The sequence below is a fragment of the Actinia tenebrosa genome, unplaced genomic scaffold (assembly GCF_029948245.1).
Source record: "Actinia tenebrosa isolate PJP-AT-01 unplaced genomic scaffold, QUT_ActTen_1.0 PGA_scaffold1__47_contigs__length_23844297, whole genome shotgun sequence".
In the NCBI taxonomy this organism is placed as follows: domain Eukaryota; kingdom Metazoa; phylum Cnidaria; class Anthozoa; order Actiniaria; family Actiniidae; genus Actinia; species Actinia tenebrosa.
The window spans coordinates 849,349-875,989 of NW_028292578.1; the positions used below are offsets into that span (position 1 = coordinate 849,349).

The window sequence follows — 26,641 nt, forward strand, 5'->3', positions numbered from 1 at the left end:
TGTAAAATATTTCATAGATTACGTCGGGGTAATAAGGAATATCCTTATCCAGCCGACAAAACATCCACTCGGCTTTTGTCATATCAGAAACCTCGGGAATAGACTTACCGGTAATTTCAGACAAAAGATAGGGAATAGCTTTGTAATATTTCCCTAGTCTTAATTTTTTCAGCGTTTTCCGTAGACTTTGCGGGGTTGGCTCTTCTAAGTGGTCTATGATTTTCTTCCTTACTTCGTTGTTTAAATATACCGGTCGATAACCTTGGATATGACCCATCCAGTCCCTAAAGTATTTTATTCTCTTATAAGGTGTTTTCTTACGACCTCCATTGGCGTAATATTGCTCTCTGGTAGCATTTGGTACGGCGTTACGAATATTCTTACCACACTCGTAACACTGTGCTGACGTGTCATCTTCTATTTGCATTTTTTTACCACAACAAATATACTTATTTGGTTTAGTGGGTTTAAACTTGGGTTTCAAGCACTTTACACAAAAGTCATAAACAAACTCTTTACATTCGTGCATCGTATATGAGACAAATGTTTTAACCTTTGTTTACAACGCAAACACAGCAGCAGTAAGGGAATCATCGCGCGGGTAATACCCGCTGCCGACGCATACATTTAGAGGGGCCTGAAACGCGGGTAATACCCGTGAAATTCGATGCTTGGCGATTTGGATTCCGCGAGTCCCCCTTACTGCTGCTTTGCTGGTTTTGACATCAAAGTAGTTAATGTTGCTGGTTTTGACATCAAAGTAGTTGATGTTGCTGGTTTTGACATCAAAGTAGTTGCGGTTGCTGGTTTGACATCAAAGTAGTTGCTGGAGCTGGTTTTGACATCAAAGTAGTTGCTGGTGCTGGTTTTGACATGAAAGTAGTTGCTGTTGCTGGTTTTGACATCAAAGTAGTTGCTGTTGCTGGTTTTGACATCAAAGTAGTTGCTGGTGCTGGTTTTGAACCAAAAGTAGTTGCTGGTGCTGGTGCTGACCCAAAAGCAGTTGCTGTTGCTGGTGCTGACCCAAAAGTAGTTGTTGTTGCTGGTGTTGACCCAAAAGTAGTTGCTGGTGCTGGTTTTGACATCAAAGTAGTTGATGTTGCTGGTTTTGACATCAAAGTAGTTGCTGTTGCTGGTTTTGACATCAAAGTAGTTGCTGGTGCTGGTTTTGAACCAAAAGTAGTTGCTGGTGCTGGTGCTGACCCAAAAGCAGTTGCTGTTGCTGGTGCTGACCCAAAAGTAGTTGTTGTTGCTGGTGTTGACCCAAAAGTAGTTGCTGGTGCTGGTTTTGACATCAAAGTAGTTGATGTTGCTGGTTTTGACATCAAAGTAGTTGCTGGTGCTGGTTTTGACCCAAAAGTAGTTGCTGGTGCTGGTTTTGACATCAAAGTAGTTGATGTTGCTGGTTTTGACCCAAAAGTAGTTACTGTTGCTGGTTTTGACATCAAAGTAGTTGATGGTTCTGGTTTTGACCCAAAAGTAGTTGCTGTTGCTGGTTTTGACATCAAGGTAGTTGCTGTTGCTGGTTTTGACATCAAAGTAGCTGCTGGAGCTGCTTTGGACATCAAAGTAGTTGCTCGTGCTTGTTTTGACATCAAAGTAGTTGCTGGTGCTGGTTTTGACATCAAAGTAGTTGCTGGTGCTGGTTTTGACCCAAAAGTAGTTGGTGGTGCTGGTTTTGACATCAAAGTAGTTGCTGGTGCTGGTTTTGACCCAAAAGTAGTTGCTGTTGCTGGTTTTGACATCAAAGTAGTTGCTGGTGCTGGTTTTGACATCAAAGTAGTTTCTGGTGCTGGTTTTGACCCAAAAGTAGTTGCTGTTGCTGGTTTTGACATCAAAGTAGTTGCTGGTTCTGGTTTTGACCGAAAAGTAGTTGGTGGTGCTGGTTTTGACATCAAAATAATTGCTGGTGCTGCTTTTGACATCAAAGTAGTTGCTGGTGCTGGTTTTGAACCAAAAGTAGTTGCTGGTGCTGACCCATAAGTAGTTGCTGTTGCTGGTGCTGACCCATAAGTAGTTGCTGTTATTGCTGTTGATCCAAAAGTAGTTCCTGGTGCTGGTGCTGACCCATAAGTAGTTGCTGTTGTTGCTGGTGTTGATCCAAAAGCAGTTGCTTGTGTTGGTGTTGACCCAAAAGCAGTTGCTGGTGACCCAAAAGCAATTGCTGTTGTTGGTGTTGACCCAAAAGCAATTGCTGTTGTTGGTGTTGACCCAAAAATTGTTCCTAAACAACTTGCTGCTGATCCAAAATTAGTATTCTTCATCGTTATTTCAGTTTTCCTGTCAACTGCAACACTATCCTGTTTCCCTTTGACCGTTAAGCAAGCTATTGCACTGCCAATCGGGTGCTGTTTGTGTTCTAATTTTTGCAAGGTTCCCAGACCTAAATTCGCTTCTCTTAGTAGATCTTGGTTAGCAACAAAAGTCAGCCCATAATAATCCTTTTCTTCGACTTGGAAAATATCTGGTTTGTCTAGTTTTTCTTCAAATTCTTTGTCCTCAATGACTTCACTTGCAATACCTTTTTCTAACAGCTTACTCAAGTAACTAATTATTCCATGCTGTTGATCAAGCAGACACTGACCTTCGGCTTTCATTTTCTCGGCATTCATGAATTCATCATCGATTTGGTTCGTCAATTCCAGAGCTTTCTTTTGTAATATCTCCACAATCTTTTCTAACGATCCCTTTACTTCTAGCTTTGCTTTCTCACACGATTCTTTAAATTGAACCGCCATCATTTCCACTGCCATGAATTTCGCTTTCATATCTTGCTCACGCTTTCTTAGCTGCTCGAGTTTCTCAGACAGAAAAGTTCTCTTCGTTGCTGCATAATTTGACAACGTACAGGTCAAATGACCTTCGTGGCCATATTTCAAGCATTCTACGCATATAACTTTTTCACAGTCCTTACAAAACCACTGTACTAGTTTGTTAACGTGATGTTCGCAGTTATTTTCTCTGCTCAGCATCAGTTTGATATCTTCTTCTTTCGTCTCGGCGAGAGATGAAAGGTTGTGGTCTTTGATGAACAATGAGTGGCTCTTCTCGCAATCGTCACACAACGAGCGGTTACAGTCAAAACAATACCAAGATGCTGTTGAATGACTCTGAGAAACAGAACAAACCTTCTCACTTTCTATAAACTCTAAGACTTTTAACATCCTTGAATGGAGTACGCTCGATTTTAGATCTTCCACGCTGTTTAGTTGTGACAGAGGAGTTAGTGATTTACACTGAGGACACTTGAAGACGTTGACTCCCTCGATCAGCTCGGCATGTCTTTTAATACAAGGCTTGCAAAATGTATGGAAACATGGCAAGATCTTAGGTTCAGTAAGTCTATCATTACACAAAGAACACTGGACATCATCCTTTAGACGAGCTAAATACGAGTCCATTTTGCTGTCTCAGAATAATTGTACTGTAGAATGGAACTCTAGTAACGATCAATAAAATTCTAGTGGGAGTGACTGGAGCCGGAAGCGCCTCACAGCGGCTGCGCATGAGGCTACTGAAATAAATTAAGATCACGGCAATCTCGTACCCAGAGCCTGCGTTTCTTCTGGCTCTTCTGGCCTGGCAGATGAATGATCTTTCGAGTTCTGTCAAGCTTGTATACGCGAACTATATAGCGTGGGTTACCTTTGTTTATTAAGAGGAACGCCTGGGAGCTTTCAATCTGAGTTCGACTTTTCGCTGTCTTGCTTTTAGTCGTTTGACAAATCGCCTGAAAACAAAATGTCGGAGGCCAAACGGAGAAATGTCAAAAGCGAAAGTCTTTCATGACAAAATGCTGGACGACAAAGTCGCTTGAAACGAAATGTCAAAATGTCTTGTGACAAAATAACAAGAGGAAATTGATCAAAAAGACAAACTCACTTTGTAATATGGTCCTAAATCACTTTGACTTTTGAACTTTTGACATTTTTGATTTTGCCTTTTTTTATGTCAGCTCTCGGCCACCGTACTAGGGGGAGGGCTCTGGCATAATCCATTTTTTTGAGACCAGGATTTCTTGGACTTCCGGTATAAGAGCGCATGCGTTCAAAGACTTGCCAAAAATTTAAAAAATGTTCCCTATATTTTTAATTTCAATCGGAATCACAGAACTCTGTTTTAAAGCATGATTTTCATTGATTATATTTCGCTTCCGAAAAATTGCGCATGCAATGGTTGTACGTCCATCAGTACTGTTGGATGGGTGCCTATGGTGACTCCAGTGGTATGTGCAGTAGTGATGGACACTAGAAGCGATCCTACCTGTACGTCCATCAGTACTGGTGGATGGGTGCCTATGTTGACTCCAGTGGTATGTGCAGTAGTGATGGACACTAGAAGCAATCCTACCTGTACGTCCATCAGTACTGGTGGATGGGTGCCTATGTTGACTCCAGTGGTATGTGCAGTAGTGATGGACACTAGAAGCGATCCTACCTGTACGTCCATAAGTACTGATGGATGGGTGCCTATGTTGACTCCAGTGGTATGTGCAGTAGTGATGGACACTAGAAGCAATCCTACCTGTACGTCCATCAGTACTGGTGGATGGGTGCCTATGGTGACTCCAGTGGTATGTGCAGTAGTGATGGACACTAGAAGCAATCCTACCTGTACGTCCATCAGTACTGGTGGATGGGTGCCTATGTTGACTCCAGTGGTATGTGCAGTAGTGATGGACACTAGAAGCGATCTTACCTGTACGTCCATCAGTACTGGTGGATGGGTGCCTATGTTGACTCCAGTGGTATGTGCAGTAGTGATGGACACTAGAAGCAATCCTACCTGTACGTCCATCAGTACTGGTGGATGGGTGCCTATGGTGACTCCAGTGGTATGTGCAGTAGTGATGGACACTAGAAGCAATCCTACCTGTACGTCCATAAGTACTGATGGATGGGTGCCTATGGTGACTCTAGTGGTATGTGCAGTAGTGATGGACACTAGAAGCAATCCTACCTGTACGTCCATCAGTACTGATGCATGGGTGTCTATGGTGACTCTAGTGGTATGTGCAGTAGTGATGGACACTAGAAGCAATCCTACTTGTACGTCCATAAGTACTGGTGGATGGGTGCCTATGGTGACTCGTAGTATGTGCAGTAGTGATGGAAATTAGAAGCAATCCTACCTGTACGTCCATAAGTACTGGTGGATGGGTGCCTATGGTGACTCGTAGTATGTGCAGTAGTGATGTACACTAGAAGCAATCCTCTTTGCAAGTCCATCCCGCATCATTGGTGGTGGTAAATGGGGTCCAATGACAGGTATACACTACAGAAATTGGCATTCAATACTAGATTCCCTCGGTTATTCAATCAGTGTATGGAAACATTACCAGGAAGAGGTAAAGGAGAAAGAAGCCAATCAAGGATACAGACTTGTACTTTGCTTAGGTAAAAATAATAAGTTTATTTTATATTTAATTGATAAATTCTGTCGTACGATAGACTAATATTAAGATCTGTAGCAGAATGTAAACCTATGATTACTGCTATCAGATTAATAATAGCCTTGAGTTCACATATCAACAAAAATTTTATCTTTAAATCTTATCGTTAAACTAATATTAAAAGAGCAAAAATCGTCAAAAAAATGGTTCGAAAAGTGATTCTCAACCCTGGACAGTCCCTTTGGAGAGATGAGAACCCTGTATCGCGTTAGCTATCGTGAAATTTAAGAATGAAGATAAACAAAAATATTACTGTAACAAAGATCAGAAGCTAGTAAGTTTGAAAATGCAATGATGGAAGTGCCCTCTTACAAAGCGTATTGGTTAGAGCTTTGGAAAGCAGCTTTAAAATACCAGGCTGCCTAAAAAAATTCTTTCAATTTCAAAAAATCAGCTAAAGCATTTCCACACTGTGGCTTAACTTGTTTAGCAAGGCGCTTTTTCCAAAAACTTTTTTTGACAATCAAATCACTCTTTCAAAAAGGAATTGCTAACGATTTTCCATGTTTTGATAATGGACATCTTAAAGAATCCTAGAGAAACGGTTATGGCAGAAGTCTATAGAAATTCGCCGAATCCTTTTTTTAATACAAAATATAAGCCAATTTGTTCGATAATATTTACATATGCATGAATGTGATAGTTGATACTAACTAAAGTAAAAACAAGTCCTTTTAAAAGGACACTCATTCCTGCCAATTAATTTCTCGAAGATTCCTAACTAAGATTACATATTTAATAATATCATAAGAATGCCAATAAAATACGAAAACAAATATACAATGATAGTCGTCGGTCTGTCTGTCTTTCTGTACGTTATAAATTATCCCTCGTTTAAGTATTTTACATAGCAATGTGCCCATATATTGTTTTTTGATTGCTGGGAGACGTGTCCAACGCCTGTAACACACCCTCGCTTAATGCTCAAACACCTTTGAGTTAATACTTTTTGAATGTAATAAGCTAGAGTAATTTTTAAGTCATCTAACCACCCACCCATCCCATATCCCTGATAATTTGCGGGTTATCTTACATAGGGTCATGGTACAAATAATCTCTCTACCGGGTTGAGTGCTTTGAAAACCGGTTAGGCTTCAATTATACTCGAATAAAAACGAAAAACGTATTCTATTGGGTGATAAGAGAGGCTCCTTTATCAAAAGAGGTTATTCAAGCTAATATATTTTATCCTTTGTCCACTTGCAAAACTGCTTGATTCTGCTGACTTTTTCTGTATGGTTCTCACAACATCCTTGATATTTGATCATCGTTGATTGGTTTGCAATTTGATTGGTTATTCCAAAAGGGGTAAGTGTTATTCCAATTGGTTGCGTTTTCGTCGTCGCACGTTGATTGGTCAGTTCCTTGGTTTCGTCAATAGAAGCAAACTACTGATTGGTTGATCACAATTTGATTGGCTTGAATCAACTTAGTACAACCTTGTGTCGATTTGTCTGTACCGTTCATGTTCCAGCCGTGGACATTTGTTGTTTGTCTTGTTCATCTTTTCATTCTTCGTATTCCTTTTTTGATGATTCTTTTCGTCTGCACGCCTCCTGTACCTGCACTGAAAGCACCGCCACCAGATCCAGCGATGAAACTACTTGGTTGAACAGAGCTGCGGTTGTTCGGAGCAGGTGACCCAAAGTTGAATCCACCGCTGGCTACTGAACGATCAAACAAAGATTTTTAAAGATAAAAATAAATAAATAAATCAAAAAAAAAAAAAAAAGAATGCTGTCGAGATAAGATATGTATATGTGGTATGTATGGTATACACCTAATTGAAAAAACGTTGTCGGGTTCAAAAAAAGGTTATATCATCAAAGCTAAGACCGAAGGGGAGCATGGGAAGACAAACAATCATGCTAATTTCATGCGTATTGCAGATTTTCCCTTCCTGTGCACATTTTATGCATCATGGTTTTGGCATTTTGTTAATCTAGGTCGACCGACTTTGCTCTACTGCGCATTTTTACATGTCTATAAATATAATACACATTTCGGAGTACCCAGAATCCTTTTCGGTCTTAGCTTCGATGATATCACCTTCTCGAACCCGACTACGTTTTTTCAATTAGGTGTATACTATATGATATATAATGGAAAGTATTAAGGAAATAATCACTATTAAGAAATTTAATAATAGAAATAAAATAAAATTTAACGAAATGTATTAAAGAAATTACAAAATATATTATGATAATAATATAGCTATTTTAAAACGTTTGGTGAAGGTTTGTAGCATGTTGCATACCAAGCTTGAAATGTATTGTGAATCATTTTGAAAAAGGCCGCGAGATGGATAGGCGCATCATTGAAAATTACCAATGTAGTTTTGGTATGAGTGAGAAGTGCAAAGTACTGATTTACAGCACCTTCACGGTTTGACATGCCATAGAGTACAGCAGGTTTTGGTACGAGTGGGAAACATACAGTACTGACTTATAGCACGTACACGTTTCGACATGCCGTAGAGTGATTTTGATATGAGTGGGAAACATACGGTACTGACTTATAGCACGTACACGGTACGACATGCCGTAGAGTGGTTTTGGTACGAGTGGGAAACATACAGTACTGACTTACAGCCCGTACACGTTTCGACATGCCGTAGAGTGATTTTGATATGAGTGGGAAACATACGGTACTGACTTATAGCACGTACACGGTACGACATGCCGTAGAGTGGTTTTGGTACGAGTGGGAAACATACGGCACCGACTTACAACACGTACACGGTACGACATGCCGTAGAGTGGTTTTGGTATGAGTGGGAAACATACGGTACTGACTTACAGCACGTACACGGTACGACGTGACGTAGAGTGGTTTTGGTATGAGTGGGAAACATACGGTACTGAATACAGCACGTACACGGTACAACATGCAATAACGTCGAAATGGCTTAGTAATTTATCCAATCGTAAAACATAGTAACGGCTACGGTAAGAAGACAGTACGGCTACGAATTTGCCGTACATTTTCCCACTTACACGAAAACCACTTTATTAATATGTAAGTATCCAAGCATTATACTGGTTAGTACGAGATATACGGACTGATATCATTGGTTTACCGGATCTACTAACGGACAATGTTTGAGATAAATCTCATGCTTTTGTACAATGTTTTCCCCCAAAAAAACAATAACAAATGACCAAGAAAAGTGTGACTGTATTCACCTGGTAATGTTGGAGCAGGGGCACCAAAGGCAGGAGCTGATGGGCCACTACCACCAAGGGACGGTGCTTGACTGGCTCCAAACTTAAATGCAGACGCAGGCTGTGCGCTACCAAAATTAAAGCCCGTATTGGTAGGTGGTTCTGTGTTGAAGTTGAAGGGTGTTGCAGATGGTGCAGCTTGAGAACCAAATGCGGTAACTGAAGAGAAAATATTGTAAAATTACGATGCCTTGTCCAATTACGAATGTGAAGAAAACAGAAATCACTCAGGGGGATTTCATTTATTAGCACATGGGGGGGGGGGGGGGGGGGGGGGGGGCGGGGGGCGGTAACGTTGTTTTTAGAAAGTGGTTAAGGGAGTAAGGGATTAAAAATCCCCCCTTTCATCAACCTGCAACAGTTCTCAACCCCACTCAAATGTGATAACCCCCTTCCCTTAACCACTTCTCAAAACAACGTAATTCCCTACAATTTTGCCGATCCCCCTCCCTCAATTGCAGTTGTTGCCTCTACCATGGGTAGAGTGATATTTGTAAAGCTTTCAATATGATCTTTGAAACCCCCTTTCCCCCACCACGTGTGCTAATAATTCAAAGTCCCCTTAGATGTTTGTAAATGCATTCAGAGATTAGCTCATATCATATACTATAGCCTAGCAATTAATAGTTGGGACTGTGTTGGTGTGTCGAAACGGGTAAATAAGAGGGAAACTTAATACCATGATACTCGGTGATCTCGGCTTTCTAGGTTTTTGGTGACTAACTTTATTGAAATAAGTATATTATTATAACTGCAAAGTTTTTTTCCGCGTTAAAAAGTACACACATAATTAGAACCACAATGTAACGAACACTCTCATTGGTTGAAAGATGACCACGTGACACTAAAACTAAGACACGTGAGCTAAATCTAAATCTATCGGTACCTGATAAGTAACTTTTTTCCCGGTCGGGATATAACTCGCACGTGACAAGAATGGTCAAAATAAACAAGCCTTTGTCTCGGGAATCATCTGGACTTTCGGGAAAACAAAACTTTTTCCCTCGAGACCAGACATTAAGTGTATAATGTTATACCTGTTTGCTGACTGCTATTATTGTTGCCATCAGCATCCATACTCTCAGGTACTGGTGGGCTGGTGGTAACTTGAGTATTTTGTGTAGCAGCGGTACTGGCACCGAAAGCAAAAGGCTATAAGAAACCAAAGTCCAAATTAGCTACTCAGTATTGTTAAACACGTCCTAAGACAAACGACTGAAGACAAAATGGTGAAGACAAATGGTGACAAAAGTCTCTCTCTTTATGACAACAGAAGAGGTTTTACTACAGGAGATGTTGTACGGTACGGATGACGGTACGGAAGGTACGAATGAATCCGAAACTTTTCCGAAAACTGCGTATCAGTGAATAAGCTTTGCTCTATTGTTTTCCCAAATGCAACTGGATAATAGGTATATCACTAATACGTAAAAGAAGTGAAAAAGTAATAGATCTCGTTTTTTAATAATTTATAAAAAAGTTCAGAGCTTCGAATCAATAAAGCATTTGTTTGAAGCAAAGTCACTTTACTCATTTAAAGAATAAACCTTTTTTACGTTTGTAAACAATTTGGGTTATTTTTGAGTGAACTTTGTCCAAGTTTGCTATTTTGTGAAGAACACGAGATGGAACGCATGTTTTTACCTGGCTTGGTGCTGCAAAATTAAAGCCAGCTTTTGGTTCACTTGTACTTTGGGCTCCAAAAAGAAAAGGAGTAGAAGTTGCATTTGCTGCAGAGGGGGCAGCAGCGGCACCAGCAGCACCATCAAAAGCAAACCCTCCTGAGCCACTGCTTGAGCCACCAGCAGCATTGGACAATGGCGTACCAAATGCAAACCCACCACCAGCAGCTGGTGCTCCAAACTTGCCATTTGTGTTTGTTGTTGCTTTAAAAGCAAACGTAGATGTCCCAGTAGTAGTTGTAGCAGCATCCAAAACAGATGGAAACCCTGTGCTAACAGGGGGAGGAAATGAACCAAACTGAGGTGTAACTAGAGAGGGTGCTGTGGGGTTACTCAAGGCTTTGTTTTCGGACCCCAGAGGAGAAACAAAGTTGAAGGGTGATGCAGTAGCTGTTGGTGCTGCAGCTGTAGTGACTGATGTATTTGAAGCTCCTGCCATGAATGAGAAGGGAGGCACTACTTTTGATGGTTCGTCTGCTGGTTTCGAAGCAGATGTAGCCCCAAATGCAAATTGAAGGGATGGTAAAGTGATTGATCCTGTTGTTTCAGACTTGGTTGCAACTGCTGCTGTTGCAGCTGTTGGAGAAAAAAGACAAAATTAATAAAATATAAAATCAATATTATAAATTACTTTTACTGGTACAGGTTACATCTCTACAAACACTTATACTGATTTTTCTGTCCTGTTTGATTTTGCACAAGAATGAGTAACTAGTGCGACAATCAGAAAAATGTTTTCAAATATTTAAGCAAAAGGCAAGTTTTTAAAACTATCATTATATGGAACTTACTTGAAAACATCTGGTTGGGTTGTTTTCCTAACTGAAAAAGATTGACATTGGGAGGAGCACTGACTTTGTCTGTAGAAAAACAATAAGACAATAAGCCTTTTAAGTAAAACTAAGGTTTGAGTTTGTCCTGCAAAATATTTACTCAAAGCTGAGGCTGTATGTTGAAGAGGATGTTGTATAAGAACCCCCCAAAAAATTAAATATGTACCCCAACTATATGCCTATCCCTTCCTTGTCTGAAATATATTTAGGATTCAGATATTTTGCAATGTCTTTTTTATTTTCAGATTTGTAGATGAAAGTAAGCTGATTTTTTCAAACTTTCAGCAGTCAATTATAGTCATTATCAGAAATACTATAAACAACTGGGCTTCAATGTACGAAGGGTGGATAGCACTGTTCAATTAATAAATCCTTACCCAAAATTTATCCACTGGATATGATTTATCTGTTAGATAGCGCAATCAATCTTTTGTACAACCAGGCCCTGTTTAAAATATTTGGAGCCCTCTCTCAAATATACATGTAATGTACACCCACTCTATTAAGGAACACAAACGAATAGGTGTCCACAGTACATTGACGAGGCATTTACAGTATTTAATAAAAAGTTACCTTCATCTGTGTTTGAGTCATCTTCTCCAGTCAGATCAACTACAGGTGCTGGTGAAGATGATGGGATTTTCAGTAACCCTGCCGCTGCAGCCTCTGCGATGCTGGTTTGTCTTCCTTCAACATAAATATAATGCATGCACATAAGCTATGGAACTGAAGTATTGAAAACTTATCGTGTAGAGCTTAACATAAGGGCCATTTAAGGGGCAATATCTGGCCAATTGACACTTGTCCAGCCAAAGGCCTTTAAGGCTGTTCCTCTTGACCAGTCACATTGACTGGCCACATGTCCAATATATCTGTGTTACTAAAATTACTAACACCTTCTGCAGTATAACAAGTAATAGCTTACTTTTAGGTGGTGTTTCGCTGGCTTTAGGAGCACTCTCCTGTACTACTGAACCACTTCCAAACTGTATTGCAGGTGTACTTCCTCCGAAGATGAATGGCAATGCTTTCTTGTCATCTGCCTTTACTAGACCGCCAAACTGTATTTTTTGCTGGCTGTCCCCAGATGTGTCATTCAATCCTGATTCTATGGCAGGTGGTGCTTTCTGGGGTGAGTCCGAAGGCTTAGAATCAGCTGTGACACCAAACTGAATGTTTGGTTTGCTTGCAGTAGTACTGGCTGTACCAGCACCCAATGTAAAACTAGGTACAGTTGAATCTGATGCATTTGTATCAGTACTTGCTACACTTTTACCAAAAACAAAAGAGCTAATGTTACTTGACTCAGATTTCTTTGAAGGCCCACCAAAGGTAAATGGTTGAGTTGTTGTGGTCACTACATTGGTGCCAAATTTAAAAGGAACTGAAGGACTAGAAGAATCTGATTCAGAAGACGTTGCCCCAAACTGAAAATTAGTTTTTGTGCTGGGCCCTGTACTGGCCCCTCCAAAAGTAAATGAGGTTTTAGTAACAGCATTATTTTCTGAAGCTAAACTAAAGGTTCCTGTTGACGAAGAACCAGGTTTTGGGGTTTCGCATGCTAAACATTTAAGAGCGTCTGATTTATTTACTATCATACAAGTATCACATGTCCAAGATCCAGATGCAGGAGCAAATTTACTTGCAAACGAAGTTTCTGTGCCAAAGGTTAACTTAGATGATGAAGATGATGAACTAGACTCTACTCCTGGTTTTGGCGTTTCGCATGCAACACACTTGTTGTCACTGCTTTTGTTGTTTATCATACATGTACTACACTCCCAAGAATTGTTTGCAGGTGGAAATTTCTTCATCAAATCATCTGAAGTAGATGTGGTTGGTAAGCTTGATTTCTGTGACGAGGAAGGTTTTGGAGTTTGGCATGCTATGCATTTACTGTCACTACCCTTATTGTTTAACATACATGAACTACACTCCCAGGAATCGTCTGCGGGAGCAAATTTTTTTCTTAAATCATCTGATTGTAAAACTGCAGTAGTAGCTGCAGACTTTGATGAAGATGGTTTTGGTGTCTCACATGCTAAACATTTACTGTCACTACCCTTATTGTTTAACATACATGAACTACACTCCCAGGAATCTTCTGCAGGAGCAAACTTTTTCCTTAAATCATCTGATTGTGATGCAGACTTTGATGAAGATGGCTTCGGTGTTTGACATGCAACACACTTATCATCAGTTGACTTATTTGGTATCATGCATGTCTCACAGGTCCAAGATCCACTACGTGGGGCAAACTTCTTAAACAAGTCATTGCTTGGTAGTACTACTGTTTTGTCAGGCTTTGATGAAGAGCATGCAATACACAATGTTGCTGTAGCTTTGTTGTTGATCATACATGTTGTACATTCCCATGAGCCTTCGGCAGGCTTGTATTTATCCAATGAGGATTTTGTAGTATTGTTTTTTCCATTGTCACTCATCGTGCTGGAGTCACTACAAGAAAATGATATAATAACAAAGTCAAAATGCAAGTTACTTTGTTTTTATTCCATCATTGCTCTTAAGATGGAAAAAAAGTCCAAAATTGTTTAATCTATTGTTACTTTTGCAACTTGATGGTTTTAGTTGCTATGAGGTTGAAAAGTGGCCCTGGGGTACACAACTGTTAGTCAAAAGGATTGGAATAATCTTCTTTAATAAACCATATGAAGATCCTATCATTTGCAGATATTATTACAAAGACAGGAACTTCGCAGTTATTTCTAATACCATGCATGTTGGTCTGGCTGAGTCTTGAGCCAACAACTTATCACAAAACAGGTTGGTGCTCAAATGAGTTAATCCTATCTTAGAAATCAGTAAAAAAACCTTGACTGATTGATTGTTAGTCCATTCATTATGTAACAAAATAGATCTTACCTTTTGCTTACAGGGGCTGGTCGACTAAATGAATATGATGACTGAAATGAAACAACATTTATCAGATGCATGACTACAATATTATAGGACTATGTCATAAGATGGGAAATGAAAAACAGCTTGCATTATCAATTAAATGAGTGTTTAAAATACAACACTTGTTTAGAGCAAAATAGATAAGAGTAGGGTACGAGAGAGACACCCCTTTTGCTCCCAGAAAGATTATGATAATATGTACGAGTGTAAAGTGAGTTGCGGACAATCAACAATAAGTGATTGATGATCATACAGTAAATCTGTAGGTTTAGTTACGACGTACATAGCTGAGTGCTGTGATTGGAGGAGTTACTGGAAGACAACAGACCCCTTGCATGCGACGTCAAAGCAGCTCAATCTGGGGGACAAAACAAAAGAATTCCAATCTCCTGAGAATTGGAACCTATTGTTTTGTCTCCCCGGTTGAGATACATTCCAAAGTGCTGCAAAGGGTCTATAGGAAACCATTTCAATGTAACTGTGTACATTAAATAAGACAGTAAAATAGGTTTCCAACTAATACAAAAACTCTAAAAAAGCTCTATATTGTATGTAGCAATATTCATAGTATTGCAGTGACCATTCTAGCGTCATTGTAGTTTTTTGTTTACCTTTTTCTCAGGAGTTTGATTTGATGTTGATGCTATAGTAGATGAAGCCTTTGGCTCTGGTATTGAGAACTTGAAGTTGTTTGTAGTTATATCAGATTCCTTGGATTTTGGAGGGGCAAATGACTGTGTAATAAAGATTCCATTTCAAAATGTTAGGCTAAAATTAGTGTGAAAAATCCCTTAAATCTATATTTCCTTACACTGACATAGCCAAATATTTTTTTCTTTGGAACAATTTGAAACTATTTTTCTTAAACATTTTTTAATCCCCCCCTCCCCAATATTTTTCAAATTAGTGTGTTTTTTTTTTAATACAAAAAGTAAATTTAACCAAATTCAACTGTAATCTTTTCCCTGTTCCTAGGGTTATTATCTGGGTTAAATGTAATTTATAAAATACGAGTAGCCAATCTGTATTGGCATTAACCTGGGTGAGCCGTTATAAAGCCCATAGCAACCAGACATTGCTTATCAAATACACTGTATCTATCATTAGGTGTACAATTTTATGTTCTACTGAAAAGTTTGTAACAGTAGTAAGTTTGGCTGAGAAATTCCACATTAAAGTTGAATCCAAATAAGGATGATTCTATATTTGATTTATAGACTTCTCCTTGGTGACTTGTTTCTTTTGCTTTCCCTTATCAATTTTTCATAATTTGGCAATATTTACTTACAAAGCCCATTTTGCTAGTTGATGAAGTGCTTGTTGACATTTTATTAGAAGTTGAAGATGGTGAGAATGAAAATGTTGGTAATGTTGTACTAGAAGGGATGTTTAGTGGAACAGCAGATACAATCTCTGGTAAGGGATTTACTACCTATAAAAAAATAAAAAAATAATGATTCAATATACAAGATAATAGTACCATGAGACAGATCACACAGAAGTTTGTCATTTCTTTGATGAATACTGCAGTTAGCAGGCAGAAAGTTCAAAATCTAAAACTCTTCTTTTTTTCTGATTTGCTTTCTAATATTTGACTGATGAAGGCTGAAATATTTCCAAATTCAAGACCTTTTTCTGACAATCAAAGATTTTTTCTTTTCTCAAGTAAAGATCTTCTAGTCAGACTAGTCTTATTGATGATAACAAGACTGCCAGAAATCCAGAATGATTTCAAGGAGGTGCCTCTTACCTAGAAAGGCATCAAATAGCAAATCTTTTTGGCATGGCAAAGTTTTATCTTATCATTTATTTTTATCATTTTTCAACTCAAAACCCAATCCACCTCCTGTTCTGCCCTCACAAGTACTGTACATTTATTTTTCAATAGACCAGTTACATGTCATTACCTCTTCTTGGTCTTCTGTGATAGTCTGGGATTTATAATGAGTATTACTAGTTTTAGCTGTCCTCATCTTTCCACCACCTTTAAAGGACTCCTTGGGTGATAAGGATACAGGTAATGGAGTAGGAGTGAACGTTGGAGTAGGCTAGAAAAAAACAACAAATTATCGTCATACTAAACTCACATTATCAATAACTGTCATTCTACTCTAACCGTGAACACTTGAGTTTGTCGACCAAACTGATTACAAATCACAAAAAAAAAAAAGAATTCGTGTTACATGTATTGAAAGTCTATAAAAGCTATTTAAGGAGATGAAATGATGAACGAGCAAGAAAAAATAAAAGTGTATTAACACAAATACGAAATAAATAAAATAAACTTGAGCATTCATGATTAGAGTAGAACTACAGTAATATCTAATTTAATTAATTTGCAGCAAAAATACAGCATCGAAAGGAAAAAGAAATTAATAAAAAATAAAAACAAATAATAGAGACAATAATATAAGGGTATGGCAGGGGAAAAACAGAACTTGCACCCACATTTACATTTCCCCCCATTCTTTTTGGTACGTGAGCAAGAGAGAATTTTAATACACACACCAAAAAAATCAATTCACTTATAGCTATGTCAATAAAGACAGGAATTAAAGCTATGACACAGCAGTGAGAAGCAAACCATTATGCACCAAAAAAAAGCCCAACCTTTTTCTAAACAGTATAACTATATATATTATAGTAGTAGGAGTATACCTTCGATGTTTCTCTGCTTGAAAGATGTCTGTAACACAATATTAGAATTGATTATAATTTATTATAGATAATACGTTATAGTGTCCTTTGTATGTGTTGACTCATAGGTGGCTTATAGTCATGAGGGGTAGTTAGTAAGGGGAAGGAAAAATTCTCAACTCAAGAGAGAGACCCATAAAACTCTGTTGCAGTGGGTAGCACAGGTGGCGTGCACTGCTAATGCATTGCCTCTCACCAATGTGAACCTGGATTCAGTCCTGTCAGGCTGGGTGTCATATGTGAGTAGAGTTGCTTGTTGGTTCTCTCCTGTGCTTTCATGGTTTTTCTCTGGGTTCTCCAGTTTTCCTCCCTTCGTAAACATTGACTTCTAATTTCCAATTTGATCTTAGGAGATATTCTCGATAGGGCTAACCTCATATATATCTTCTTTCACACTATAATGGGAATAATTGGTTATTTTTTTTATTGGGAATTCAGAGTCCAGGAATTGAACCAAGACCTCAGAGTTAATATGCAAGAACTACTTGCTACACCACCCTCGATTTCCCAGATTTATATGCTATGAATCACCCACTTACCCAAAAGATGTTGGTTCTTGAGCTTGTGATGTGATGGTTGCTGTTCTGGTAGATGGAGGTTTTTGATGAATTCTAGATATTGATGCTCTTTGTGGTACAGACAGTGACTGAACTGGAGGAGCACCAAATTGAGCCTAAATGACAACAAAATTGAATCTCTCATTATTAAATTCTAATAATAGGAAATAATTCTGGTAATGAAATGGTCTACTTTGATGATATAGTCACCATCTCCAGGGGGCAAAATAAAGATTACAGAAAAGAAATTTTTTCAAAATTTTATTTTAGTTTCTTTAATGGGTAAAGGTGATTGATGTGCCATCTTAATTCATTTTTTTGTATTCTCTTTGTGGTGAGCCATTAATATCAATCGACGTCATTACTTTAACAAAGCTTTATTTGCCCCCTGGATGCCCCATAATGCCTTGTGATCCAAGATGGCAGCCGTATCATCAAAGTAGGTCATTACTGCTCACTGTCTTCATTGCTACATGTCTTGGGAATGATTGAAAACAATTATTGACTCTTGACTTTTGTCTCTATCAGCTTATAGCAATTAACACTCAACCCTATTGTGTCCTATAAGTATTTGTGTACTGTATTTATGTACTGTTTTTGTATACGTATAGTATGTCATTGATAATATAAACCAATTTGCAGGTTTTCAATCATTCCCAAGAGAATGAAATAACAAAAGACATGGCAGCCATGTTGGATGATATAATAAAGGAGACTAATGACAAATCTTTTGATTAATTCATTCAGCATGGCAGCTGAGTGCAAACCAATGATCAATAAAGCTGTTAAAAACACTTTCTCATTATGACTGTTTATCAGGGTTCGTGCTGAGGTAACAACTTAAAATTCAAGGACTATTCAAGGAGTATACAAGGACCCAAAATGAATTATCAAGGAGTATGTTCAGCTATCTATGCCAAGGTTTTCCCGATCTTTCTGACTAGATCTATTTCAGAACCATGCAAGTAATGATTAAAGCAAAAATTCAAGGAGTTTTGCTAAAATGTAAAATTCAAGAGCTTTTCAAGTGCCCTTGAAAAAGTGAATTAAACTCAAGGACTTTTTGAGGAATTTAAGGAGTAGCACAAACCCTGGTTTATGTCATACCTGTAGTTTCCTGGGAGATCCAACAGTTCTGTTTGGTTGGTATGGATGTTTTCTTCTCATACTTTGCTGTAATGGGTAGAAATTGAGAGAAACACATATTTAGCAAACGATTTAACTGATTCTTTTACCTGTATGCAACATGTGATACTTTTCTAGATGATAATGAATAACAATAATCACCAAGCAATTAATGAATGAACTAGTTTATATTTTGACTCACCGAAAAAGAAAGTGGTGATGAAGAAGCAGAAAATGGAGGAGAAGGTGGAATTTTCTTAGCGTCCTAGGAGAGTAGAAAACAATTTTTTTTTACCTGCCATTGAATTACCATTGAATAAAAAATGTACATTAGCCTTTAAATAATGTAAACTTACGACAAGTGGGGAAGACATCTTTTCTAGAGTCTCCAGTATTCTTTTTGCTGTTTGGCTCGCTACTCCTCCCACTCCTGGCCCTGTGATATCAATCAATCAATCGATCCATCAATCAATCCATCAATCAATTAATCCATTAATCAATCAATCCATCAATCAATCATCCAGTCAGTCAGAAACTCTCATGTATAAAGTACTAAAGTGTGACATCATGCAAAGAAATATATTTTTGTTTAAACGATTTTTGATTTCCAATCAAGAAGACAATCAAGAAAGACGTTTACATACCAAATTACATACCAGGAAGTGGTTACATTGCAGCTGAAATATTGCTATTTGAATGTATAATTTTACATAACCTTGCTTGGTTCCTAACATTATGAACTGATCCAAAAATACAGTGATTCATTAAGGAAAATTTCATTTTCAAACTGCTATATCTCAGCTACTATTTAACCAATTCCTGTGAAATTTGGCTTTTGATTGTCTACCCACATTGGGAACCAAAAATAAGATAAGGCAGAAATTATTTTTTATGACTCCATAATGTTTGTACTCTATTATTTTGTAAGACAATAATAGTGTACATAATATATACCTGCAATAGGTATTGGTTTCATTTGTTTCTTGACAGGTCTAGATACCTAAAACAATTAGCAAATATTGGTTAGAATTCCATTATAACAATCAGAAGGAACTTATCCAGACTTAGACTTCTAACCCCGAGGTTTCAATAGAAAAAAATCACTCATGATTGTAAGCTGCATGGCTGCTAATAGCCCCTTAATATGCAGCCCACAAAGTCCTCTACTGGTCATAAATGTATAGTGCATTGAGACGCTGTATAAATTAGCTACGTAAGAACCTCCCATTATTAATATTATTATTATTAGAAAGAGGCTACAGGCAGTTGATCACAGGGTACTTTACCTCTCATGGCTGGCTATTTCACTATTAAAGGGAAAACCATTTATAGAGTCTTTGCACCATCATGTGATGGCACCCATGTTAGATGGCAGGAAAATTAATCGCTTTTCATGAGAAAGAATTCAATTTCCACGAGCAAAGGGATTTTATTGTTTTGACATCTAACCACAGAAAGCTTGAGCTGTATTATGGGTGCTGGCGTGTGATGGTTTTGAATGTTTGGAATGTATTAATGTTTACAAAAATATAACTCAAGATCTTTTCCCTTACCTCTAGACTCCCAGGAGAGCTGACCCTCATTCGTTTTGAAGAACTTGTAAATTGCGATGATGCACCACCAAATGCAGTCTTACCAGAATAGAAAGGTGATGAGAATTGCTTGGTTTGGGTGCTTTGCCGTGGCTGAAACATTAAAACCATGTTTTAGTTTAGTTTTCTTATTTACTACCAATAAGAAAAAATGCTATGCTCTCTTAAAATATATCGAATAGGAAAAATTTTTTTATCGAATTTTTTTTTGGGGGGGAGGGGGGGGGGACGAAGGAAATCGAGATAGATTTGGCCTTAGTTTCTTTTGTTACAGGTGTATTTCAACCAATATAGCAACTCTACAGGGCTTAAAATAATGGCCGGCTATCAGACAATGTGAGGTCAGAATTGGAATATGCATGTTCAAATCTTTGCATTGCTAGCCATTTGACTAGTAATGTTGAGAGACATGAAGTATGACTAGGCTAAAAGTAATTTGCCCAGTGTCATGACTGGTGACTGACCAATAGTTATTTAAAGCCCTGGGCACAGTTGTATGAAGGGTGAATAGCGCTATCTGGTGGATAAGTCCTTATCCAGTGGATAAGTCGATGCTGTTATCCAATAAATTTATCTACTGGATAAGATTTATCCGTTGGATAGTGCTATCCAGGCTTCGTACAACCGGGCCCTGACCCTTATGTTCATTCTTTCGTTCTCATTGAAAGAAATGAACGCTACCAATACTTACTGGTAGAGGAGACCCAAAAGCTGCTACAGAAAACTCTGGTCTGTTTCTAAAGACTGACGTAGGCTGTGGTCTAGATCCAATAGAGAGTGGTATTCTCTCTGATGAAGTGGACGACTGATCCATAGGAGTGGCAGTAGATGTATCAGGCATAGGTGTACTGGTACTGATTAACGAAGGAAGGGCTTTACGAGATGGACCAGGATTTAGAAATGAGGTGGAAGGCGATTCGGAATCTTTTGGGGTTGATACTGCTCTAGTAGGTAATACCTGTGATGAGGATGGTGATTCTCCCTGGAATTAATACAAAATATGTCAAAATCACTGAATTGTGGTAAATGTTAGAAGATACACTGAAGGTATCAAAAGTAACAGCATGGTAACAACCATTAAAGAAATTATATTTATAGAACTCCTTTAAAGTAAGAACACTGTATATACTTATAGTTGTAATCATATTTAAATTACTGTAGAACTGACACCAAACTGTCTTCACCTGCATAATTACACTAATGTTACATATAAATATTCAAAAATATAGAGGACAATTTAACAAGAGTCATGAACCAGTGTTATAATCCATGGTTTATCTAACTTTATCAACTGTATCAAGGACCTGTGTTCAACCAGGTTTATTTTAAATTCCAACACCTAAAAATATCAGATCCTATAACGAACTATCATATGATTTTTCCCCATCAAAATATTAAATTTAATTCAAGGCTTTTAGATGTACAAGACATTGAATAATTAATAAAAGTATAATGAGGTAATGAAGCTTAAAACCAAGAAAATTGCCTTTGATATAAAAATATATTGAGTAACGTCTGAGTTGTAAACATTTAAGCAGACATAATAATATCTGTCATTTTGTTTTCCTAATACTCTATATAACTATTTGGCAATACTTCAATGGAATCTTGGTGAAAGTAAAATGTTCCCTGACTACAAGTATCAAGTTACATTTTTTTGAAAACCATACCGATTTTCTAAAGCAATATATTTAATAGGCTGTTATTGTAAGAACGTTGTGAGACCCGGCTAATTACTACATCAAGATGACTAAAATGAAAGTTTTTGTACTTTGAATACTTATCTAGGCCAATATCCTTTAACAAAAATAAATTCAAAAACAGCTAGAGTTGTAATAAAGAACTTAAGATACAGTAATGGCATCGTAAACCTGAAATTTTTTCAAACAAAGAAGTAAAAACACCTAAATTTGATAGTGTTTCAAGTGGCATAGGATCTAAATAAAGTATATCCTTACTTATCTTAAAAATTCACAAGTCAGGAAAACTTGTTACTTAGCATTAATGCTAATCAATTAGAATGAGTTCCATTGTCGTATTCTTAAAGAGTTTTGAAAATTGAAAAAAAAAATTGCAGGATATTCTATGATATGCAGAAGTGATAATACTCCATTTTACAGTTCCATTCAGTGACCACGAATAATAGTTCCTAGCCGAGGCTGGAGTTTCTGCGCATAGGAAAACTACAGTTTATCATGCACGGTAACTCCAGCCCCCGCTAGGAACTATTATTCGTGATCACTGAATGGAACTGTAAAATGGAGCATTGAATTAATACTTGTATCCATATGACCAACTTTTTATGAAGAGGAAAATATCCAGGTTTTGAATGTAAATGGAAAGTGTGCATTTCGATGGTTCCATTTGCCGACGCTTTATCCAGAATAGCCAAAGTATTGTGAATTTTTCATTGTCTTTCTCAATGGGGACACTCTAAGGGAACCTCAGAAAAAGCTTTGACTTGTGGGGAAGTTGAGGCAGGTAGGCTTAACTGCAGCAATGAGAAGTCATGTTGTTGCAGCTCCAAAAATACTTTGGCAAAGGGAAACAACTGCTCCCTACTCACTACCCCCTCAATGATCACTTTCCAAGACATACAGCTAGGTAATCGGCAGAGTGCATTTACGATACAAGTGTATCATACACATGGTAAATAAAACATTATAGTTCATGATCTAATAAGTCCTGTATTCAGACAAAGGGAAGTCAGTCAAAATGTGTCATTTTTACGTGACTTGTGATTTCAGTAATCATATTAACTGACTTTCACATAAGTCCATAACTCTCAAGTATAGTGTTTGTAAGTCCTCACGTTAGACATATAACCTAAACTAATGAAAAGAACCACTAAATGAATTTTTCGAAATAGAAAATGTGATATAAATACATTTTCCAAATACAATCTATGACTTTTTTAATGTTAAAAGACGAACAAGATCTTGGCCTACAAAATTTTGTACTTAACATTATTGACACCTCGACTATTAGCAACTAAACTTAAGCATTAAGATTACTTTAAAACTTGTTAAACAAATTAGTAAGACAGTGAATGAATGAGTTTAATAGTCACCTCTGTAGGGTCGATGTGATCACTGGTAGACCTTGGAGCTTTGAATCGTTCTTGATCTACTGGTCTCGATGATTCAGTATTCTTCGAAGAACTCCCCGTTGTTCTAGTAACCACAGACTCTTTATTTGATTTTTGTCTCGAGGTTAAGGCCAGGAAAGCCGTGAGTCCACTTTTACGCGACGTTTGACTGGTTATTTGTGCAGAAGCCACAGATCCTAAGCCACCATTTCCATAGACTTTGTCAATTCTATCTCGAGTATCTGATGAAGTTTGACCGGCTATTCTAGTATTCACATTCATTGCCTCCGAAGATCCTCTAGATGGACCTTGTTCTGTCTCTATAGTATTTGTAGGATACTCAGGTTCGTCTACATCTTCGTCTTGTTCAACTTCTTCTTCTTCAGGAGCGATTTTCCCTTTCCAAAAATCCACGAGCCACGAAGGAGAGAAAAAATCTTTAACCGTTTCTAGAACACCCTACAAGAACAAGCGAAAAACCCGAGATTACTCTACCTTTGCTCTAACGAACCCCATTTAACTTCTACACTAATGATAAATCAGTAATGATAAGATCATTAATGTAAGGATCTGACTGTTATTTGAAAATATTCCAGGCACAAAAACGAGATGCACGAGTTTTTCTCCAGCTAACCTTCTTGCCATCAGACGGTCGTGAATATGGTTTCGTTGATCTTCTTTGACGTGAATGACCACGAATCTTATACGAATGTGATCCTCCAGCTCCAGGCTGGTCCCCCATTATGAATTCTTCCCCCCAGTGATAAAACTTGGACGATTCTAATCAATATAAAGAGTAAAATTCAGCATCAATTCCATGAATTTCTTTCCTATTTGGCAGCACATGCGACACACGACTCAGTTCGACCGCTCTTTTCGCCTCTCACCATTGGCTAAACCCAATCATGTGGTTATTTGAGTTCTGCTAACTGTCCCCCACTCCCTGGGGGCAAAATCACAGGCAAATGGCGCCACGCAAGAGAACATTTTTACGAATATCGGGCTATACTGAATTTAATATTCATACATTTCCTATACTTCTTTAGTTCACGAGCCATTTTCCACAATAATAGCAGTCACATTCTTAGTTTTACTATTTATGCAACGTGATCTGATTAAATCCTAACTGATAATGCACATTGGGGTTCCTGTGGTAATTGGTTTTGGGGTAGGCTGAGGCGAGTAGTGTAAGTAAAGTACTTTGAAACGCTAGGGGGCTAAATGACCTGCAAAGAATGCACGATAATGGATCAAGACGTCCGGCCTTTGTTTTCTTGGAACTCGATACTTAAAATATGCATACGTTTTACGACAGCTGGCCGTTGCGGAAGGTAATTGCAGGCACGTATGAGTAAGTTGGTGGGGAGTAGTAGTGTAGTGTAGTGTAGGCGAGGGGAGGGGAGGACCACGACTTGTACTTCGTCACTGCAGGGGAGCTCCTGTCGTTTTGGCAGAAGCCACAGGCCCGCGCCACAAATTCCTGGACTCTAGCTCGCTACGCTACGCGACTGGCCGTATGTGAAAGGAAATTTACTGCGAGGTCTTTAATTTAATGTTGTGTTTTATTTCTTAAATGCTAATCGGAAAAATTCTACTATATTTGAAGCCTCTCGACACGTACATCAGACTCGATTGGAATAAATTTAAGTAGTTTTTACAAACGACAACCCATACCTTCTTTGCGTACGAGTTTATTAAGATTTTATAAAAACGTATGTTCTAAGTTCCCGAGCTAAAGTTTTCAAATTAAATCAGAAGGGAAGGTAAAACTAAGGATAAAACTTAGCCAATATCCCTAGTTTGCTTCCCAGTTGCTCTAAGGTTTCCGCTAACATTATTTTACTGTATCTAGTCCATAGAAGAAGCCATCGCTAGATTGGTTTTCATGGCGGCCATGTTGGAGGAACTTAACAAAAGAATTGTCAATGAATTCTTTTGTTATATCCTCCAGCATGGCCGCCGTGTCTTTTGTTATTTAATCCTCTTGGGAATGGTTGAAAACCATCAATATCATTGCCATTAAAAATTGTAAACAATTAGGTTTGACATAAGTTACTTGTTTATAAAATCTCGGTTTATCTTAAAATTTAAAATTTAAGTTAGAAGGAAAGCTGAAAAAAAACCCAACAAAAATCAGATAGAAAAGACCACGTTTGCCAGTTCTGCCACTGGATTAATGAATTGCGGGCGTACGATTATTGTTGAATTTTGGAACGAGAGAAAAGAGGAGCCAAGCTATCAGTGTCACAGCTATACCAGAATGCACCGCGTTTGCTATCCAATCAAATGCCTGTATGGACCCTTCTCAAAATTACTTTGCATGCGAGGCTAACATGAAAATGCAAAAGAAATCACACTTTTCTCGATGGAATTTGTGGCATTTCTTTTGGTACTTCCATGTTAACCTCACAATCAAAATAATTTTGAGAAATTAAAGGTCCAGTGACCATTGTTTGCGCATGGACTAGACTCTTCCACAGTCTCTCGCTCGGCCGCTCCGTCTCCACGCTTAGAGACTCTAAGCACTTCTCTAAGCGTGGAGACGGAACGGCCGAGCGAGAGACTGTGGAAGAGTCTACGCATGTACGTACTTCTTGTAAGGTAGTACTTCATTGTGTTCTTCTTTATATATTTGCACAAGAACAACTATTCATTGGAATATATGAAGTACCTGCCATCTGCATGTGCTCTAACCCTTTATCAAAGCCATTGCCTTTGAAATTCAGCAATTTTTATGAAATATTAAATTTTGAAAATTTACAAACCTTAACCTATGAAAATCAGCCCTACGTGTACGTCTAGGCTTATATTCCTTCGTGGATTAGAATACCGGTTTCCTAAGTTACATCGATCGGTAAAGCAGAACATTTAACTTCAAAATGAGGTTTCCGAGTAGGGCCTGAATCTGAATTTAATCTCAATGTGTGACGTCAGTTTTTTAAAGTATTTCTTATATTTTTACCTCATAAAATTTCCCTTCAATTTGTTTTTAGGAGATAATATGGAAGAAGGTGCTACCGGAAGATTTTAAACTTCTTTACACAAGGTGCAGTTATCTGGAGCAAATCTGGTTAACCAAAACTACGTCACAACGCAGTTGTTTCTTAAATCAAAACCAGGCCATCCGCGCCAGCCTCAACTGAGGATTTTTCTAGAAACATTTTTTTACAGATTCAATTGATTATTCAAAGCTAGTTATTATTTAAAATAATCTTGAGCTGATACTAGTAAAAGTTTCTCGATAAAAAGTTCCGAGTCAAGCATGGCTATATGAGCCGCCCGACCGATGAACGAGTTGGCTGAACTTGACAGGGCGTGGTAGCAGCTGTAACGGATAAAATTTGTGTTTTTCTTGTTTTTCAGCGGCGTTAACAGGTTGCTTATCATTTCTCGATAAATTGTTCCTGTGAAAGAAGTCAAAGTGTAAGAACGTGAAGTTTGAGTATAATCCTCTATGCAAACCCTGCTATAA

At 38.1% G+C, this 26,641-nt stretch overlaps 3 protein-coding genes across 4 annotated transcripts in view; all 3 read right to left on the reverse strand.

Moving 5' to 3' along the window:
• Positions 1-403: 403 nt before the first annotated feature.
• LOC116295704 (uncharacterized) lies at positions 404-3,481 on the reverse strand. Its single transcript, XM_089033295.1, has one exon. The coding sequence runs from the start codon at positions 3,399-3,401 to the stop codon at positions 786-788; it is 2,616 nt and encodes an 871-aa protein (XP_088889421.1). The 5' UTR covers positions 3,402-3,481; the 3' UTR covers positions 404-785.
• Positions 3,482-5,387: 1,906 nt separating this feature from the next.
• LOC116295703 (uncharacterized) lies at positions 5,388-24,031 on the reverse strand. 2 transcript variants are annotated; one of them, XM_089032955.1, is made up of 21 exons: positions 23,804-24,031; positions 23,152-23,628; positions 20,773-21,063; positions 20,043-20,174; positions 19,444-19,489; positions 18,846-18,925; positions 18,692-18,754; positions 18,472-18,537; positions 17,347-17,480; positions 16,769-16,796; positions 16,018-16,158; positions 15,399-15,542; positions 14,722-14,844; positions 14,075-14,115; positions 12,117-13,648; positions 11,765-11,878; positions 11,150-11,218; positions 10,321-10,934; positions 9,714-9,828; positions 8,638-8,835; positions 5,388-7,116 (listed from the first exon to the last, which is right to left on the reverse strand). In XM_089032955.1, the coding sequence occupies exons 1-21, from the start codon at positions 23,909-23,911 to the stop codon at positions 6,953-6,955; spliced, it is 4,680 nt and encodes a 1,559-aa protein (XP_088889081.1). In that variant the 5' UTR covers positions 23,912-24,031; the 3' UTR covers positions 5,388-6,952. The 2 variants fall into 2 exon arrangements, with proteins under 2 accessions (XP_088889081.1, XP_088889080.1); XM_089032954.1 differs by having other exon boundaries at positions 5,388-7,119.
• A 681-nt stretch (positions 24,032-24,712) lies between these two features.
• LOC116295708 (protein FAM135A) overlaps positions 24,713-26,641 on the reverse strand; it is a 37,681-nt gene continuing 35,752 nt past the window's right edge. The window contains exon 24 of the mRNA XM_089033466.1: positions 24,713-26,573. Within this exon, the coding sequence (XP_088889592.1) occupies positions 26,368-26,573 (206 nt within the window). The 3' untranslated portion in view covers positions 24,713-26,367. The remainder of the gene's footprint in view (positions 26,574-26,641) is intronic.